Source organism: Venturia canescens, chromosome 9, assembly GCF_019457755.1.
Source record: "Venturia canescens isolate UGA chromosome 9, ASM1945775v1, whole genome shotgun sequence".
In the NCBI taxonomy this organism is placed as follows: domain Eukaryota; kingdom Metazoa; phylum Arthropoda; class Insecta; order Hymenoptera; family Ichneumonidae; genus Venturia; species Venturia canescens.
In genome coordinates this window covers 16,373,160-16,392,338 of record NC_057429.1, presented here as the reverse complement: position 1 = coordinate 16,392,338, position 19,179 = coordinate 16,373,160, and the positions used below count along the sequence as shown (strand labels likewise).

Genomic DNA, 19,179 nt, shown 5'->3' with positions numbered 1-19,179 from the left:
CTTATCCCATGAACGTGTGCTATACACGAATGTACACATGTGTATCCATCCGTATATGAGTAATCTCGATCCCCACTACTGTTGTTCAATTTTTTCGAGAATTACGTACAAAATCAATTATGTTATACTATAGACTCGGAAAATATCATCTTTCTTTCAATCATTTTGTTCTGCTATACCGGCTAGAAACTTTCCCAATATTTCGTATGAAAATTCGAAGATGAGATGGAAAATTTTTGTCATCGAATGTGCACTGTTGTCGCTGTTGTGTTGTTCGAGAAATTCATTTATTTACATGAAGCTGATGACTTATCGAAAGAGTCATTGGTGAAATGAATCAGAGCGTTTGATTATTATTATAAATAATTGTCCGAGGCTGTAAAAAAAACTTTCTTTTTACCTTTGTTTTATGTCCAGCTAAAGGGATACCATGAGAATCTCATTTGACATGATTTTCGTTATCTTATCTTAGCCGGAATGGGACACGTTATCGTAACGAATCTTTGACAATTTTTTTTATGACTCATCGAGAAATTTCACGCTTCGCGCGTAGACCGTTTGTAAATTGATACGTGTTGAATGAATGAGCTGTACGACATTATTCATAAATGTATATTTACACAGGATACTCGTGTTGCTGCCTCGTGTTCCGGCCAAGAAAACTCGCGATTGCAGAAGCAGGTGTGGGTGATACTTTTTTTTGAATTCGCGATTGCAAATCTGCTGGCGCGTTTCAATGAGACTTTTCGAATTCGTTGCTACGATGGTCGAAGAAATATGGAAGTAATCGAATCGTTGACATTTTTAAAGAATTGTAAAAATCGTTTATTATCATCATTATTTATTAAAAAAAAAAAAAAATTAAGTACAGAAAATGTTCGTACGTATAAATAATCACTTTAAATATTATTCATGGGCAAGATTCAAGGCACTTCGGCTCTTGTTACAAAAATTATTCTAATATTTACAAGTGTTATGTTCCTCTCACTCTCTTTCTCTCTTTTTTTCGTCGTCTTTATTTCTATCATTTTTTCTTCATACTTAATTGCATTTTTCTCAGTACGATTGCTGTACGAATGTTCATTTTTGCACGTAACCGAAACAAATATTTTTTCAAATTAAAGATATCACTGGTGATTGCACTCGCGAGACTCCGTTATAATTATGCTAAGGAAAAGAATTTTACAGTCTCGTATTTACAATTTAGAAGGAAGTGCCCGCGGGTGGTTCCGATGAAGGGAAGTGAGAATCAACTGTGGCAAGGTATTTGTCGGAATGCCAAAGAATTTTGAAACTTCTGCTAGTGCAGTTGAGCAGCAACTTTGAATTCAAACGAGATAATATTTAAAAATACGTTCAATTATGTACCTGCTTCCTAAATTTGTACAAATCTAACACAATTTTGCCAGTGAAAATATTTTGATCGCAATGCAAATTTCGCAACGAGCAATTTCTCAAATTTAAATTACGATTGTTGTTTCCCGAACGAACAATCATAAATTCTCACTTTTATCTTTTCACAAATTCTTTCATACATATACATTTTTTATTTCTTGATCGCGTTCGAATCGTTTTTTCTTTTCGATTTTTAAGGCACACAAGTTCGCCGACTAGTCGGAATATTTTCATAGGAGTTGATAGCAGTAACACGCTGCTTTATCGAATTTAAAAATAACGATGATTGGACAATAATTTAAAAAATTGTCATTGTGTGTACAATGAGAAAAAAATCTGCTGTTTGGGCGGGCAAGCGGGCAGTTGAATTGAACCCTCTGGTGCAAGGTTTGACAAGCCTTTTTTACCAATTAAATGAATATAAAGAAAAAAGGATGTACAGTAAAAAATTGCGAGCAATATTCGTTCGCACTCCAAACTTGCTCGACTGCTCGGAAGATACATTTTCATTCAAATTTGTCGACTGTAAAAAACTAAAAGATGTCTCACTGATATAATTATTTTGAACGAATAAGAAAAAAATGCTCGTGTGCTCGAGAGTTAATACTTGAACGAAAAAAATTACATTCATCGTACAGCTAAATTGTGTTTCCTCGTTACGATTAATATTGATTATGTACAAGCGAAGAGCGAAGCCGAGGATTTTTTTCGTAGCTGCCTGCCTATCGACTTAAAGTCGACATAGAAATAAACAATTGAATTGATAATTAATCATTACTAATACACTAATAATTACGCTTTAAATTATGATACCATAATTTCTTTAGGAAGCTTTGAGTTCTTGGAGCGAGTATCCAAAAAAAATACTTGTTTTTAAACTAAACCTAATATTGTTCCACTCGCGAGTCTTATGGTGACTGTTACAGCAAATCTTGATTTTTGAGCGCGTTTTTCAAGATATTACTCATATATCGATCGAGCACGAAAGAACGTTTGCCGATAATGCAGGGAAGCGTCAGCGACAAGTTCCATTGAATTGCTGATAAAAAAGTTACATGATTAGACAATATTTTTTGAGACTTCGATGAAATGGCAATTAAAAATTTTGTCGCTATGTCGTTTGGTTAAAGAATAAAAATTTTCTAATTCCCTCGACTGGGTCGAATCGCATTTGCTTCACAAACTCGATGGAACAATGAATCTCAAGGTGGTCATCAAAAGATCATGGAAGGAGCTCATTGGACAAACGGATCGCCAAGCCGCGATGCTACAATGGCCGACATCGTGGAAATTTAAAATTCGAGATTGAGCAATTGTTTTGAAAACCAAAGTTTTGAAATGCGTGCAAATATGAATTTTTATTGGCGAACTTGCAACTCGCAAATGTTTTTATGAATTTCCGACGCACCGTCCTTTTTCTCATTTCATGAAATGATCGCCGACGATTTGGATCCGTTGGTCCAATTCCGCAGACATGATAGAAGGCACGTAGTGAAATCACACATTGAGCAGTTACGTAATTGGCAGATGAATGATAAAATCGTTTAGCTGCGATGCGGAAATAGAATCCGTTGTTTAATAATAAAAATGCGATATTTTTACTGTCTGTTGACGAGGCTAGGAAAATTCACAGCGGTTGCTCGATCGGTGGAATCGATCCTTGGAGCAGCGTTGGTTCGTTCCGGGATCCCTCAACGAGGCCACTTCCGGTTGATTCGCCATTAGGGTTGTTGCTATTGTTGTTTTGACCATTTAGAAACGAGGTCATTTCCATCGATGTATGTTGTCCGCTCTGTTCAGAAACATGCGTGTTCGTTCGCTTCTTTTCAGATCTAGACCGCATGAGCGTAACGGTACGTGTGTTTCGTGTGTGTTTTCGGATAAAACAGACAAAAGAAAAAAGCGGCTCCAGAGAGAGTGCAAGAAAATATAGAAGCGAGATAATAGATATGCGACTGTACAGAAAAGTATAAATACACGAGAGGAGGAGGATCATAAATGTATGTAATGAAAAAAAAAGAGAAGCTGAGAATTTGTGCCCAGCGAAGCGAAAAAGATTTCTCTTTGTCAACACAATTATTAAGAAATATGAGAAAATAAATCTTTTAATAAATATGATAGAGCATTAATATCTAGAATGGTTTGAAAAATATTTGAAATCTAAACGCTATTGAATTTGATGTTTTTTTTTTTTTTTTTTCAATCTAATGAAAGACCCCAATAATACAATATCTGTACAAATGTTCTACAAGAAAAACGATTATTTAATAGCGTTAATTGCTTGAATAATATAATCGCGATTCAAACTCGATCCTCGATTCCAATCGTTTTTCCAAAGTATTTACATCTCAGAGATTCGAGGATACTAACCTTCGGCTGCATCGTGTCCTCCGTTGTGTCTAATACCGCGAGTGGGTTCGACGTTATGTTAATCTTCGAGTCGTTTATACCACCATTCATAACGCGACCGTTCGACATCGATTTGCCTGTGGTGTCAAAAACAAAAGAATGTTGAGCTTCAAGTGAATTTGAATTGATTGATTTTTGAAAAACCTCTTTTAACCCTAGAACGCATGACTGGGGTGTGAGCACACCCCACGCGAACTTCAAACTACGCTCCCGTCCTAACAAGCGACATTATCGAATGATTATCGACGGATTTTTTTATATATAAATTCAATTGAAATTAGTTTTATCGTACATCATTCTTTTCGTTATAAAAAAACGAAGAAAATGGTGTAGGATAAAGTCAGTTTAGCATCGTAGGACCGGATTTATAAGCAGAAAAAGAGTGGGGTGCGTTCAAACCCCGGTCATGAGGTTGAGGGTATGAAAAAAGGCACATGAGGTGTAGGGTTAATTTCGACTCGGCTCACCTTCCTGTGAGGATTCGCGACTGTGCTTGATTTTGCTCTTTTTATAAACGACCGCGATAACCCCGAGAGCGCTGAGTAACGTAGCGCCTCCTAGTGCACCTCCAACGATCGCATAAACATTGCCACTGCGTCCGTTATCGGCATTCTTCGGTTTATTCTCCTGTATAATTTCTTGTACCGGAGGAGCTTCGGTGACGGCTCTGAGGGTTTTTTCTCTGATGATTTTCGAGAATTCGGAAGCGGCATCGACGGAAAAGCTTTGCACCTTGAATTCGTAAGTCGTGTCGGGCAACAAGTGCGAGATCGTTATGTTGGTCGAGTTTTTTCCCTCGACAGTCGTTTTCATGTAATCACCGGCGGATGTCGAGGCTCGATGATAGACGTAGAAGCCATCGATGCTTGCTGTTCGGTCCGGATTTTGCCATATCAAAAGAACGCGGTCCGGCCCTAGAGCTTCGGTATTCGTGAGCAACGGTATCGGCATTTTATTGCTGTCGAAACCGACCACTCTGTTCAAATGGAACCTCACGGAATTCGGGCTCAGCTCGTTGTCGTTGTTCGAATAAACAGCTGCTATTCTAAATCTGTAAGTATGATCCGGCTGCAGATCGGGCACTTCGAACGACCTCACGTGATTCGGTATTTCCGTGTTCGCTGTCATCCACTTGGACTGCTTCCCATTCATTTTTTGTCCCAATTCGCGGTACTGCACTTTGAAAAATTGAATTGGCAGACCTGTGTTCTCCGGCACGGACCAACGTACCATTACCGATACGTCCGACAGCCTCGTTACGTTCGGCTGATTCGGCGGCACCAACACTGCTGTTGAAAAGAAATAAAAATTCATTACATTAGCTTTTTATTAAGTTCAAGAATGATTTTTTTTAGAAGAAACATTAATGAAAAATTCGTGTTGGCGAGCAGGAACAGTGGAGTGCTAATTTGAAATTACGAATTCGAGAATTTATTCAAGAGCCCGATCTCGAGGAAAGATAAGCATCGCGACTCGGCTACCGCGTCTGCGGATTCGATTCATCGATCTATTTCGTGATGCGCTACATTATTTTAAGACCTGCGCTTTCAAACTTTGCATATCGGATTAATGACAAATTAATTACTTGCTCAATCAAAGGTAATGAATCTCGCAAATTGAATTCTGGATTCTCCTCTCGTAAGGTGTGACCTTTTTAGATCAGACTCGAGCAAAAAATTCATTGGATCGTCTTAAATCCGTTTTATCGTGATGGAGCGAGGCGTTCTCAAGTATTAAGATGATGGATCAGTCGGTAATCACAACCGTGAGTGCGAGAGAGATAGCTGCAAATTTTGAAAAGGAAATTTTTCCACATCGTTCGTCTGATCGAAAAAATAAAAATGTCATCGGATTTTTGCGATCGTGCTGCGTACGATGACATTTTTATTATTTTAATCAGACCAACGATGTCAAAGAGTTTCAATTACAAAAATTCGAGGTGTGATTACCGACTGATCCATCATCTTAATAGTAATTTTACGCTCATTTGTAAGGTACTTCAGATCAGGATCTATCTTGGCCACAAAAAACCGGTTTTGCGCGGAGAAGCTCGTTTCTATATTTATGAAAATCCGATATGTCCCAGTGGCCAGGAATTATCCATATTAACAAAATTCGTTAACGTCTACGGAGCTTAAGCACGAAAGATTGGAAGAATGAAAATGAGTAGAATCGCCCACGAGAGAGATGGCTCGGAGGATCCAGTTGGGAGCAATGATTCTCTTCATAATTACCAGTCCCCTTGCGGTGTCCCTCTTTGTTTCTTCTCCGTCCAGCTCCAACCCTCGAGTGTTTGTGGCCATTGCCGTTAGGGAGGACACGGCTCCGGAGTTTTCCACCGCCCACGCCACCGTCGGTGACGCCGCCTCCTCCGCCAACGTGCTGCTTAGGATTGACTCTAAGGAGATTGTAGCCGGAGTGTGAACCGTAATCGTTGCTCGCAACGCATTGCACGATACCAGCGTGCCTCTTCTCGACCGGTGATATGAACAATGTGTTTCCCTTTATCTTGACGTTCCCGCTGCGTACGAGTGGCTCGCCGTTGATCAGCCATTCGATACTGGGCGGTGGATCGCCGCTCGAGCTGCACGATAATTCGAGCTCACCGCCTTCCGAGAAAGTGGCCGCTTTGGGTGGCCTGAGTACCTTCGGTACTTCGACGACTTTGAGTATTATAGCGGACGATATGGTTCGCGCGGCCGAGCTCCACACGCAGTCGTATTCACCGCGATCGGACGACTTGACGTCGACTATTTTCAATCCTGTCGACGTATAACGCGAACTCGCTGGCAACGCGCGTCCCAGCTTCGTCCAGGTAACATTCGGCACGGGATACCCGGCACCGTAACATTCGAGCGTCACGTTTTTCCCGCGCAAAACGGTGTACACGGCTCTCGGCTGTTTCACGAAATATGGATCGACCCTCGTCCCGTCGTTGTAAACTTCCAATACTGTCTTATAGTTACTGCGATAAGTCTGGGCTGTTAAGTAATTGCTCGCTTTGCAATCGTAGTCACCGGAATCTGAGACTTTGGCATTCTCGATTACCATCGTCTGGCTACCGGTCATGCTTGGGTTGCGAACTGAATGACCGTTTTTGAAGAACTGCACTTCCGGCTCGGGCAAGGAATATGGCACTGGGCAGGTTATCGGCACTGTGTTGCCAGCCGGCACCCGAATAACCACGGTACTCTTGTCCGTGAACCTTTCGATCGTAGCCAAACTCAATCTCGCCGGATCTGAAGCCAGGCCACTCGTACCTGTGAACAAAAGTTTTTTAAAGCGAGCCCGTCAGCGTTCGAAAGAATATTAAATTACTTTGGTATCAAATAATAATGCACAAAGTGGCTCTACGAGGAGTAAAAATAGTTACTGCCGGCCGTTCGCTCGCGCGTTTATATGCCTGGTTTTGTAAGAGATGTGAGAATCGACGCGCGTTTCGTGGATAAATACGAAAACAGCGAATCGAGAGGCCGGCTATAAAACCGACCTCGCTGCAATTCTCACCGTAAAACCCAATGCATCTGTAATCCCCGGCTTTCGAAGGATCGTCGAAGGTGACCACGTGCTTGGAGGTTTTGCCACCGCTGTTAGGGGCGTTTATTAAAGGGCCCCAGTGCTCGGAGCCTAACGGCCTGTGACGCCAGGCAAACTTTTCAGCCGCAAGATTCAGACTGCACTCGAATTCAACTTCGTCTTTAAGGGGTGCTGCGAGTGGCTGAGGATGACGCGTGAACGCCATACTCAGCTCTTGTTTCTGAGCTGTTAATATTAAAAATGAAAAGATATGTTATCGCCATGGCAAGCTTGGACGTGCGGCATCAAGAGAAACGAGAATTATTGTTTACTCCCGGTGAATTACGATTTGAGAGAGCTGGAGGAAGCAATCGAACTCACCCGAAGCGCAGAATCCGACGGCGTGTAGAAGGACCACAAGGGCGCCTGACAGCAGGGAGGACATCGGCCGCATCTTGACACATTCTGCAAGCACAAAAGAGACCGCGCCAAGAGCTATGTTTACTCGGGCATTTACGAAGCGTTACGTTCTACGACTCGGACTCGGTTGAGCCACGGCGTTCTACCACCCCATCTTCCCTCTCCTCATCTTCCCTCCTCATCGGTGCTCTTCGAGATTCCCCCTCCCGCGCTCGTGCCCGCCCACCCTTTGCTGCCGAGTCAGATTCCCGCGTGCTGGACTGCGCTCTCAATCCTGGCGACTCTTATAATAAGCAGTTTCTCCTTAATGCGGATACTTTCAGACACGGCGAGTTTCCGATACGAATCTTTACGCACCGATGATGAAATCGGGTTTATCGAAATTGCGAAAACTGGGGTGGCTCGGTGCTCCTAAAAGGAAACCAGAAAGCTCCGCGCTTCGAAATTCCTTGATTTTTCTACACAAAACATTCGGCTCCAGCTCCAATCGTATATATATTGCAGGATTTGTTGGAGGAATGCGAGATCCCTGTGGCAGAGTCGCAAGTTGACTCGAGGCCGCGCAACCGAAATTTTGATGGCAACAAGACGACGGCTTCTTGTCGTCGTCGTCGTCGTCGTGCTGGTTTAACTTTAGAATCTTAAGAGTTCACGTCGAAATAGAACGCTTGCGTGCGTTCCTGGCATAGAATCGTCTGCTCTCCTCTCACTCGCGTCCCGTCTGTTTCTCCGCTCGGGATACACATTTTTAGTTGATCGAACACGGTCCTTTGTGGAACGAACGGATCGGCTCGGGGATAGCCGCATCTCAAGGGGCTGCCAGATTCAGTGGCGAACTCAACGACTTTGTATACACGAAAGAATTACCGAGATCACCGCTACGTGTCCGATCGCAATTGGCGGCTTGTAATATACATTGAGTCATTAAACTGAGTGCTGAAATCGAGATAACTCGACTGAAAAATACACTCTGCCTATCTCGTGACGTACGACCGCGGGCCAACGACCCGAGGACCGGCTTGGCTCTGCCTCAACATTGACGAAACCTTTTCTCCCAACGTCATCGAAATCCGCTCGATCGAGTGTAAAAAGCAAGAGACAAAAACGTTAGAGAAACGTCAGAATACGCGTGGGCGTTTTGCACCTTCGATTCTATATAAACGTACCGGCCGTGTGAAACACAAACTCGCGACTGCGTGCACGAGGCGTTCGACGTCACCCTGCGACATTGAAAAATCCTGACCCCTCCGATTTGAGTGAATTTTTTAGATTCCCTTTGGCAAGGGTCTGTCGAATTGTCAGATTTTTCGATTCAGCCAAATGGCTGTCAACTTATTTATTCTGTTTGTCAGACGATCTCTGAAAAAAGGAGCGACTTGCCCTGACCGCGTGTGCGTTACAATCCGATGAATTCGTCAAATTTTTCTAAAATAAGACAAATCTTTGCAATTGGATCGCGTAAATACGTATTTGCTCGTTCTGAATATCGAAAAAAAAAAAAACAAAAATAATGCAAAGAGGTTTGCGGTGATAAAAATGGGGTCAGGGTTTTGGAAGGGAAAAGTGAGGTGAAATGGCTTGTATTCGTGCAAAGGAAATCTACATATAGCGAGAAGGCAAGCTAGACTTGTAGTATAAAAACGATCTATGAATGAGTCTGCCTACGCTCCTCTTGGGGTTGCTTAACACATCTATTTCGCTCTTTCTAAAGATTTTGTCTTCTTCCAAAGAGGCTTCGCATATCGACACGGGATGCGTTGCGCGTGTGGCCCTCGCGCGTTTGACGGATCTTTGTCCGGGTTATTTACCTGTGCGATTCGTCGATTCGACGAGAACTGCCGGCAATTGGAGCGCCTAAAAATAAGTCGAAAGCGACGATGGGCCCAGGTCTTTTGTGATGCTGGGCTAACTCCATTATCGGGCTTCCCTTATTTTTAGATGTTCCGGTTATTCTCCTTCTGGTGTTCAGTTACATTTGAACCCTCGAAGAATGTTCACTCGACGATTAATCGCTGAACAATACGACGCAGGCTCGGCTCTCCGCTTCCTCTCTGCAAGCCTGCAATTTGCTGGGCCTGAATCTTTCGCTCAAGCGGCCAATAACTACGCGATCTTCTCGCAGTCGAGTCTCCTGGCAAAGAGCACAAGACGTGGGTGTTTTAAACGGTTCGACGCCGAGGCGAAACTCACGCGGGGCGCTACTCCATACCCTATAAGGCCACTCATTCGTAGAACCGTGAAAACGACATCGAACTAACACACGTACGAGAGCTCTGCGTGAAAAATATTCACTCAAGAATAAGAAAGTGAAACGTGTGCCACTCCGATTAATAATTATCCTCTCTATTCCTCGCGCTATTATCTTCCATGCACATGTACCGCTGGCACTAGAGACTTTTGTGACGCGACCAATAAAATAAACACTCGGTTCGACGAGTACTCGCGACGCTGAAGTTCACAACGTTGGAGTCCAACGAAATGAAGGAAAAAAACATTTGACATTGAGAGATTTTTTATTTTCACAAAGTATCGATGCTAGTTGAAAAACTACGAATTGCCAATTCGACAGGGAACGAAATTGAAGAATTACTGGAATTATTGGAGGGGTTTTTAAAATCATTTCGTTGGACTCCAACGTTGCAAACTTCAGTGTCATCGAGTACTCAATAGTACGAGAAAAGCCAAGAGGAATGTTAGCCTGCGAACGAAATGACAACGAATGAACACTCTTGGAACACAACGCGAGTGGGTGTCCCCTCACTGCTCTCTCTCTTACGTTCTACTCGAAAGCCAACTTGTCCCAACGAATGTTTGCCTAATGTGTCTTACTCGTGTACGCGCATGTCACTTTTTTCTTCCTTCTTTTCGCCTCTGTATGACCGTCCACCGTCTTCCAACTCCAGGAAGAAAAAGAAGAAAAGAACGCACTGTGTCCTTGCAGATTCTCACAGATTATCGTGAGTCATCATTCCCCAGAGCTCTTGCCCATAATTTCCATAATTTCGAAAGACCTGCTCAGACCGTTATCCACCGTATTCGACAGCTCGTCCGGTGCTTTATCGACTTTGTATCGACTGCACTTTCATTAGAGACATCAGAAACTCAGGAAAGTTGCATCTCGCTTGGTTATTGACGCGCGAGCTGGTATAAAAAGTATCAGGAACTGTAGAACCACGTCGGATGCCACACGAACTCCGAAGTGCGAAATGCCGAGAATTGAGATGCCAACTTGACACACGTAGCGACGAGAGTGCGTGCAACAACTACCGAGGCATCGGATCAAATTCGGAATATTCGTACCAGTTTTTCGGAGAGCTGCTTCGATTATCGTGTCTCAAGATTTCGTAGATTTGGAGAAGTCTGGTTCGAAAGACACACAACTTCTTCGTTGCATTATTCCGATATCGCGGAGGTGGTTTTGACTGAAAAATTTCAAACACCTCAACGTGCTTTTTGGAATTCCAATATCCTTGAAAATTTCCTTGACCTCGACGGTTAGTCGGCCCAAGGCAAGAGGAAGGAATTCAATGATAATACGAATTTGCATTTTGGTTAAGATCTCATGAATGGAGCAACGGATCGCGTCCCTCGTACCTCGGACACTCGAGAAAGGAATCTGGAAACTTTCGAGCTTCGCGTGTTTGTGACACATTACATATGTCATCTGATAAAAAGAAAACATCAAAGCGACGCACCGAACAGTTGGAGGAATAACGTCGCGATAAGTCGAGTTTTAAAAGGATCCGAAGTAGAAATTAAATAATTCGCTTATGAGAAAAAAAGGAAGCCGAGAGGCCATCCGAGAAGCAATACCAAAGTGGTGGATCGCCTCAGTTCTAGCAAACGCGAAAAATCAAGTGAAATTGCGAGTTCGAGGAAAGAATTTGAGGACTCGCACGAGACCGATCGCCGAAATACTTTCGGTCCGTTCGAGCACACGTGTATACATATGAGTTTGGAAACGTCCGTATATATATACGGCTTCCGAGGATTGTCATGTGTGCAAACTGGTTCGGTAATCGTCGACTGGTGTCTTTCTCTCCTTCCAAGATTTTCGGCGCCTGACACGGGTTATCGGGGGCCCATAAAAATCATGTCCAACTTGATTTAAATATTTTTTAATGGCGTTGACCGCATTCTCTCGGTTCTGGCGTTGGGTTTGATGATATCATTTCGATGATCGAATGCGAACCGCTCATTGTATTTTAGTCATTTACTTTACGTTAAGAGCCAACTAGTCTTAAGTATGCTGGATTCAACGAGAATATTCTGTAAATTCCAAACTACGCACTCGGCGAACCCCGATCGACTCGGTCCTGAACAAAAATTTGATGTATCAGTGGGGGGTAAATGGAAGAATTTCTGAGCATCCTTCCGAGCGAATTCGACGTTCCGCTCCTCCTGCTGCGTTTTCTGGCGCTTTGCTTCTCGCAGGTCGTACGTAACAGGTGAGAAGGAGCCAAAGTCCCGAAGACACGCGCTCGCCGCCTCGCTTTCCGACCTTCCCTTCGTGTATAAAAATGAACAAGTCGAATTCCATAGCAGGGATCGTCAACCTCAGCAAATATCGTGTTCCCTCCGTACTCTACATTAAACGAGAATATCGCTGAGAAAAGATGCGGCCTGCGCGATTTTACGGTACACTACGATCGACACAGTCACATAAATTGCTCAACCTTAAATCGAATGAGGAGAGTTTCATGATTTCAGACGTTTTTTTTTTTACTTTTTTTTTTTTTTTTCAATAACTAACCCCACCAAATTGTATTTTCAACTAAATCTGTCGCGAATACCATATAAACGTTGCTTTGCAATAAGTTAGCCCTCGTGGGAAACCCCGCTTGACGATAAATTTGTCTATCCTATGTCGAAATCGTTGACCCTCGACGAAAGGCTCATCATTGGCGCGAGGGCGAGGAGAAAGAGATAAAAACAGACGGAGAGAGAACGGAAGCCGGTAAGTGAGAATAAAGTGACGAAGAGTGCAAAGCTCTAATGAAGTAACTGATGGGGATGGAAAAAAGGCAGAGGTGGTTTTTATTCGACCGGTAATGTCAAACGCGATTGTCTAGGCCGCCTTGTTGTATGAAGCTGTCTTCGAGGGTGATTGAAGTTAACAAAATGCTCTTTCATTTAAGGGGGGTTCACTCTAATCAGACGCGGAGAAGAAAAATACTATTTTCACGATTTTTTTTGACCGGTATAAATTATGAATACGGGTACGAAAAGTGTTGGGACTAAAAAATATACTCGTAAAAAACAGACATTTATTTTCATTCGTATTTTACGACGCTGAAGTTTCCAACGTTGGAGTCCAACGAAATGAACGAAAAAAACGTTTTTAATTCACCAATTATTTATTTCACGAATCGTTGGTGCAGCTTGAAAAACTACGAATCGCAAATTTGGCAGGGAACAAAATAGGAGAATTACTGGAATTATTGGAGAGTTTTTTTCCATCATTTCGTTGGACTCCAACGTTGGAAACTTCAGCGTCATCGTATTTTGCTCAGTTTTCGTAAAGAAAAATGGCGGAGAAGACAGGTCCAAAGAAAAAAGATGGGTGTGAGCTTTTGATGAAGTCTCTGGACATCGATGATCGGAGAAAAATAACAAAAATGGTTTTAGATTCAATCATAAGATTATTCATTTTTTCAAAATTAACAAAATGCCGGGCATTCTTTCAAAAACTACGAGAAAGCACGTTTATTCATCGTTTTTTGCAAAATAAATGTGGTAAAATTTTGGTAAGGATCGATTGTATGGTTTCAGAGACTTTATCAACGAGAGCCGTCGAAGACGTAATTTTGAGAAAAACGCGGTGCGTGTTAGCGCGCTCAGACAGCCGCGTAAAAAACGTCGCTCGAAAGTGCACTCGGACTGCTCAGATCTTTATAAAATTTTGATATAATAAAAAAATCGATTTTTCGCCTCTCTGCCTCAATAATACGTAATAAATAGTTCTACGATGATGAAAATCATTGCAAAGAAATGAGAGCCCATTTTTGGGCTGGAGAACGATTCGACCAATAGCTGGGAGTCGAAAAACTCTTGAAAACAACTCGAGAAGCCCGAAATCCGCAAATATTTAACGACGCTTCAACGTTCTTCATTTTGAGCTGCCCCATGTCGGCCAACTTGCGACTACGTTTTTTCACACCTGATATATAGTATCGAGAGATATTTTTAAAATGAAATATACAGCAGAAGCGAAAATCCTTAGCTCGAAAGATAAGACGTTTAGCTGTGATGCTCATCGCGCGGGCGACAGCTTGTCTCGTTTGATTTATCGGTATGGTGTGTACAATATTTTTAATCTGCTCGTGGTCCGAGAAAGAAGAAAATATGAGTGAGTGTCGACCTCGAGGAGTCGAATGACGCCTCACGAATATCTTATCGTAACGACGGACACGTATCGTGTATGGTGTGAATTTTTCAATCACAAACAAACTTGAGTGCTCGTCTCCGTTGGAATGAAAAAATCTCTGTTACTCATCAGCAATATCGTTAATTGTTGACAATAATCCGGTATGGTTTAGTGGCTAGGATATCTGGCCAGTGCAAAAAATTATTTGCTCAGAGAAACGATGACTTCTCGATTACAGTGCTGTAACATCGTCTCGATTTTTTTTTTTTCAACTGAATAAATAGCAATCACAAATGCGCGCAATAGAGTAAGAAAATATGCGTATTTTGGCCGACCACTGGGAAGCTCGGGCTTAATTTTCATTTTAGGTACCATGCTGAATCCACCTGGGTGGTCATATAAAGGGCAGAAACGCTAGAGCGTGTGCCCAAGCACTGCCCCTTCCTCCAATTCACTTGGGATACGAACTTTGGATACAATGAACTACATTGTTTCCCCCCCTCCACGTTTCTACGTGCCCTAACGATTCGTATGCAGGAAGCACTTCAAGATTCGTACAGGTCGATAAAGATCGATGAACGGATACACCATTAGATTCTATCGTGGCGTGAGCTGCATTGTTTTTGTTCCCTATTTCCTCTTCCTCGTTGAGACTTTATCGTGATACTTACTGCTGTATTCGCTGTGCGATAAAAAGCTGTTTGAAAAACGAAATTGTTAGATTTTACGTGGACACTCGTCGCGCTGGAAAGGGCCGATTCATAACGACCCTGCTATCGAAACCCCATACAAAATCTGCTCTTAAAAATAGGAAGCTTGCAACGTTGGAATCCAACGAAATGATTTTAAAAAACTCAACAACAATTTCATTTGTGTGCTTCGGCGTTGTTTAAAAATTTCACTCTAAAATACACGGCGTCGTTTACAAACGAAGCTACAGCGATTGATATGCAAGTAAATAATTTAGTTGAGATTCTGTCAAGGTAGAGCCTCGATAAATTTATTGCTGCTTCATACATTTTTCGTTTCGTATCACGCTCGATGCCCCAATCGACTGATCTCGTATTCTCATTTCCCTACTGCTAACGTGCCGACCACAGTAATGGAGGTGACAACAACAATATGATTTGTCGCTGACAACTAAAAATTTAAGTAGCGAGATCATAAATTCAAGAAAATTGACTTTAAGAGCGGGGGGAAGTCGACGCAAATCTGATTTAGAAATAAAAGTGGTTCTAATCTTCGTTGATCGAGGCCCAAATGACTCTTGACGTAAATACAAAACTCGCATTAAAAAGTACGAGTACGTGTGTAAAAAGGTGTATAGTCGTCAGATATTTCAATGACACCAGTGCTGAGATCGCGATGGGATTTTTCGTTTCACGATTTTAATCTCCCACGAGTCCTCACTTCAATTCTTTTTGTTTCCCGCTCTCGCAGGTGGTTTCGGGTTAATGATTTTCAATTTCAGCTCTCAGGGGGCTCTCTCGGTAAGAACCCGAGCTCGGCTCCCATGGTGCCCGCTGTAAAAGTGCAGAAAATCTCTCAGACCCAATTGTCCGAGGAGGCTGGCTGGGAGCCCGAAAACTCACGACCAGGTTTGGCAACGTCGCACCTTCGGTGCCCCGGCTATGCACGCTGTTTACGAGGAACGCGCCCTTTCCTTACCTCGACGAAACATCCCTCGATTTTTTTCACCGGTTGCATAATTCCGAAAAAAATGAACTAAAGCTTTACCGAGTTTTCCAAATGCATTTTTATCGAGAGAGCTCACGAATGATTTTTCTCGTCCTTCCAATGTAATCCAAGTTCTTTCAAATTTAGCGTTTGTACTATATATAAAGCTTTTGACATTTCGAACGAAACTATTAGCAACGGCGATAAATCGATTGACTGTTAAACCATCATGAAGTACTCGTCATTTAAAAAGTTGGAAAAAAATGATAAGTTAGATTATCGAAGATGCGTGGGACGATTTTCCGGAACCACCCTCTGCACCGTGAAATAAGCCGTAACACCGGTGAGGGTTGTCCGTGCTGGATCTTTATTGTGTTTCTCCCTTTGAAAGTGATTTTTCGCTGGTCAGGTGAACGTTACGTAGCAATTTTGGGAAAAAGTGGACCTCACGTAGGATTTGGGTACTAAAATTCGTTACAGCCTCTCACCTCGCCCGAGACCCACAAAACTCTCAATGATTTTCACCTCAAGAATATAAATGCTGCTTGAATAGATGAACAATGAATTTCTTTTGATTCGCTTGACTGCAAACTTGTTTTATCGCTGAATCCTCGGACTCGTTTACATTTTATTTTTATCGAATAAATTTATATCAATTGAGGTGTCAATTTGGAGAAAAATCGAGAAAAAAAAAACAAATAATGTTGGCTAAATTAACGTTTTTAGATAATGGAGAAAAAATAATCGAGCCGGGTATCGCGCAACGCACCCGGCAAAATCTCCGAAAACGAAAGTCAGGGACATGCTACGTGTGCCCCCTTGAGCGAGAGCGGCAGGTGTCGGAACTTATTAGGAAGGTGCTGGAAGATCGAGAATACATGTATACACGCATATGGGTTTGGAGCCCACGTGAATATCGCTCAAACGAAGAAACAAAAAAACGCGGGCAACGAGTCGGAAAAATGGTACAAATCTTTCTCCGCTTCCAGAGCTCACGGCGCGGAGATGAATGTGTTTCTACAAAATATATTACAGAAACTATGTGCCAAGGACTTACGAAATTGGAACCAGAAAAAAAAAACACAAGTTGATTGAGATTTGTGGGACAACGCAACTAAATTTTATCAATTATATAAACTTTTCGGAAAGAGTGGTTTGAAACCTGCGGTTTGGATTACTGTTCGTATCAAGATCTTTGGATTACTCACAACTCGAATTTCGTCGATAAACTGAGGAAAAGAAAATGATTTTCTTTTCGCAGTAGTAACGATCCTTTGACCCCGATACTCAATCTCTAATAAGTGTAGTTCAATGTTACCGAGTAGAAAAATAATTTTCCAAATTATTCGAATAAAAAGCTGTGATGTACAAAAAACTATTCGTCCGCCGCGTCGCCTTGTTCGATTCGAAGGTAAGACAGAGCTGTCGATGTTTCCGTAAAAACAAAAACAATAACGAAACTTACCCTTTCGCGTCGAGGCGATGGGTTTTCCAGGAGTTCTTTAAGAGTCGGCCAATATAATTCAAAAGCCTCGAAAAATGAATGCAAATCGTCGCGCGAGAGCGGCGATTTGCTGAATTGAAAAACAAAAGGAAAACAACACACACAAGCACACCGAAGACGCTTCGGGCACACGCGACCAATCAAATCACACTGAACGCACACACACGACAGGTACACACACGCCGCACATGTGCACGTTTACATGTCTGGATTATCGGAGGTTTTACGAATTTTGGAGGTTCTTCTCGTTCTTTAGATTTTCCAACTTTTTTTTACATATTCGCAAATATATATTTATACTTTTGTTAACATCATACGTATTTTTAAATATTCGTAAACATATTTTTAATGAATATGTAACAACGTACGCTTATTTAGTGTACGGACTCGAGTCTCTGATACATATAAAATTTATGTACGTAGCCGGTCGAAAAGAACAAACGCTACGACGTGCCGAGAGCTCTCGGCGTCTCCGTTGGCGTCCACGAGAACACTGGAATGCAGACCGACGGGTTTGCGTCGTTTGCGACCCATGATGGGGAAGAAGGAACGTACACCAAAGAGGGCCCCCTTGCGGTAGATGCGCCCCGGAATCTTTTCTCGCGCAGTTTCTCTGCCTCCCCCGCCCCACTACCCCGTGCACTATATCTTATGGTGTTCATCCGACGACGACGTCACACAAACTCCCCCTCCCTTTTCTTCTTCCCGCCGCTACGGGTAACGTGATTTGAGGGTGTATTTGTTTGTATTACTTTTTATTATTGGTTATCGTTTGTTCTTCTAATTTCTCAAGAAGTAAATTTCGATTGGAAATTTTAAGAAAATCCTCACGTTTTTTTTGTCGTTTCGAAATCTCGATAATCCGGGGCTCTCGGTTCATAAAATACGGCGGTGTGGTCAAAGCGTGTCTCGCAGTTCCACTAACCGTGGGCGATCTTGCTTCCCGTATGTATCTCTTGACCTCCGATTCATTGAAAATTCCTCGAATTTCTTAATCAGCAGTGCGATCCAATTGCCAAGTTTTGGAAAAATAATCGTTACGTTTGGGAGCAAACTGGGATTTACAGCGATTCAAAACAAGACCGCGTTATGAGCACTGTCGAAATATTTTCCCCCGATTCGTCGAGCTCAGCCAATCGGCATCGAAGAATCTGACTGGACCCCTCCGCTGTGCGAGCCTCGTGTTTCCGAGTCCCGAGAAGCAACGCCGGTGGTATCGTGCCCGTGGCAGTTGGTTCAAAGATCCTTCCCGGGTTATCATATACTTTAATAACATGATCAAAAAATATTTTTTACATCATCGATGATCGCTCACTCGATCATTAGGTTAAAAAATTCGATTTTTTTCACAACTATAAAACAGTCTCGACTCTCTCCCGAGCACCAGTGAAAATTTCTTTGGTCGCTCAAGCATTCCCGATGGCAATCCTCGTCGCTGATTCGGATCCCATTTTCATAAGTCCATGGTCGAAAAGATTTTCGCAGCGATTTTCAGTACCAGTAAATTTTATGCAGTTTTCCTTCGCCTCCGGCGAGTGCGAAACAATTAATTCTGCTACAGTGGCACATAAAAAAAGTGAGCAGGGCGAAATGGGAGCGGGGGGGGGGGGGGGGAAGGCAGCAGGGAGAAAGTCCCGGGACATGGCGGTAACAATAATTCATCGTTGTACAATAAAAATTTAAATATTTTCTTTAATTGTTTGTTTCCTTGTTTTCTGTCAGGCTGTCTATTATTATTAATATATTCAATAATTATTGTTATTACTATGATCATTATTTTTTATCGCTCTAACTGCATAATTTTTCGCCCAATCACCCCCACTAAGATACACCTCGGTATTCAAATGCTCAACACTATTCTTTTTTTTTGTAATTTTTCCCGCGAAATTCT

General features: G+C 42.4%; 1 protein-coding gene across 3 annotated transcripts; it reads right to left on the bottom strand.

Annotated features, from left to right (window-relative positions):
• Positions 1 to 819: 819 nt before the first annotated feature.
• LOC122416351 (interference hedgehog-like) lies at positions 820 to 19,062 on the bottom strand. 3 transcript variants are annotated; one of them, XM_043429200.1, is made up of 8 exons: positions 18,120 to 19,062; positions 17,250 to 17,999; positions 7,702 to 7,785; positions 7,312 to 7,566; positions 6,039 to 7,064; positions 4,272 to 5,093; positions 3,766 to 3,881; positions 820 to 3,187 (listed from the first exon to the last, which is right to left on the bottom strand). In XM_043429200.1, exons 3-8 carry the CDS (start codon positions 7,772 to 7,774, stop codon positions 3,023 to 3,025), a joined length of 2,457 nt encoding a protein of 818 aa, XP_043285135.1. In that variant the 5' UTR covers positions 7,775 to 7,785; positions 17,250 to 17,999; positions 18,120 to 19,062; the 3' UTR covers positions 820 to 3,022. The 3 variants fall into 3 exon arrangements, with proteins under 3 accessions (XP_043285135.1, XP_043285134.1, XP_043285136.1); XM_043429199.1 differs by having other exon boundaries at positions 17,250 to 19,062; XM_043429201.1 differs by having other exon boundaries at positions 3,061 to 3,227; positions 17,250 to 19,062.
• Between the last annotated feature and the right edge of the window lie 117 nt (positions 19,063 to 19,179).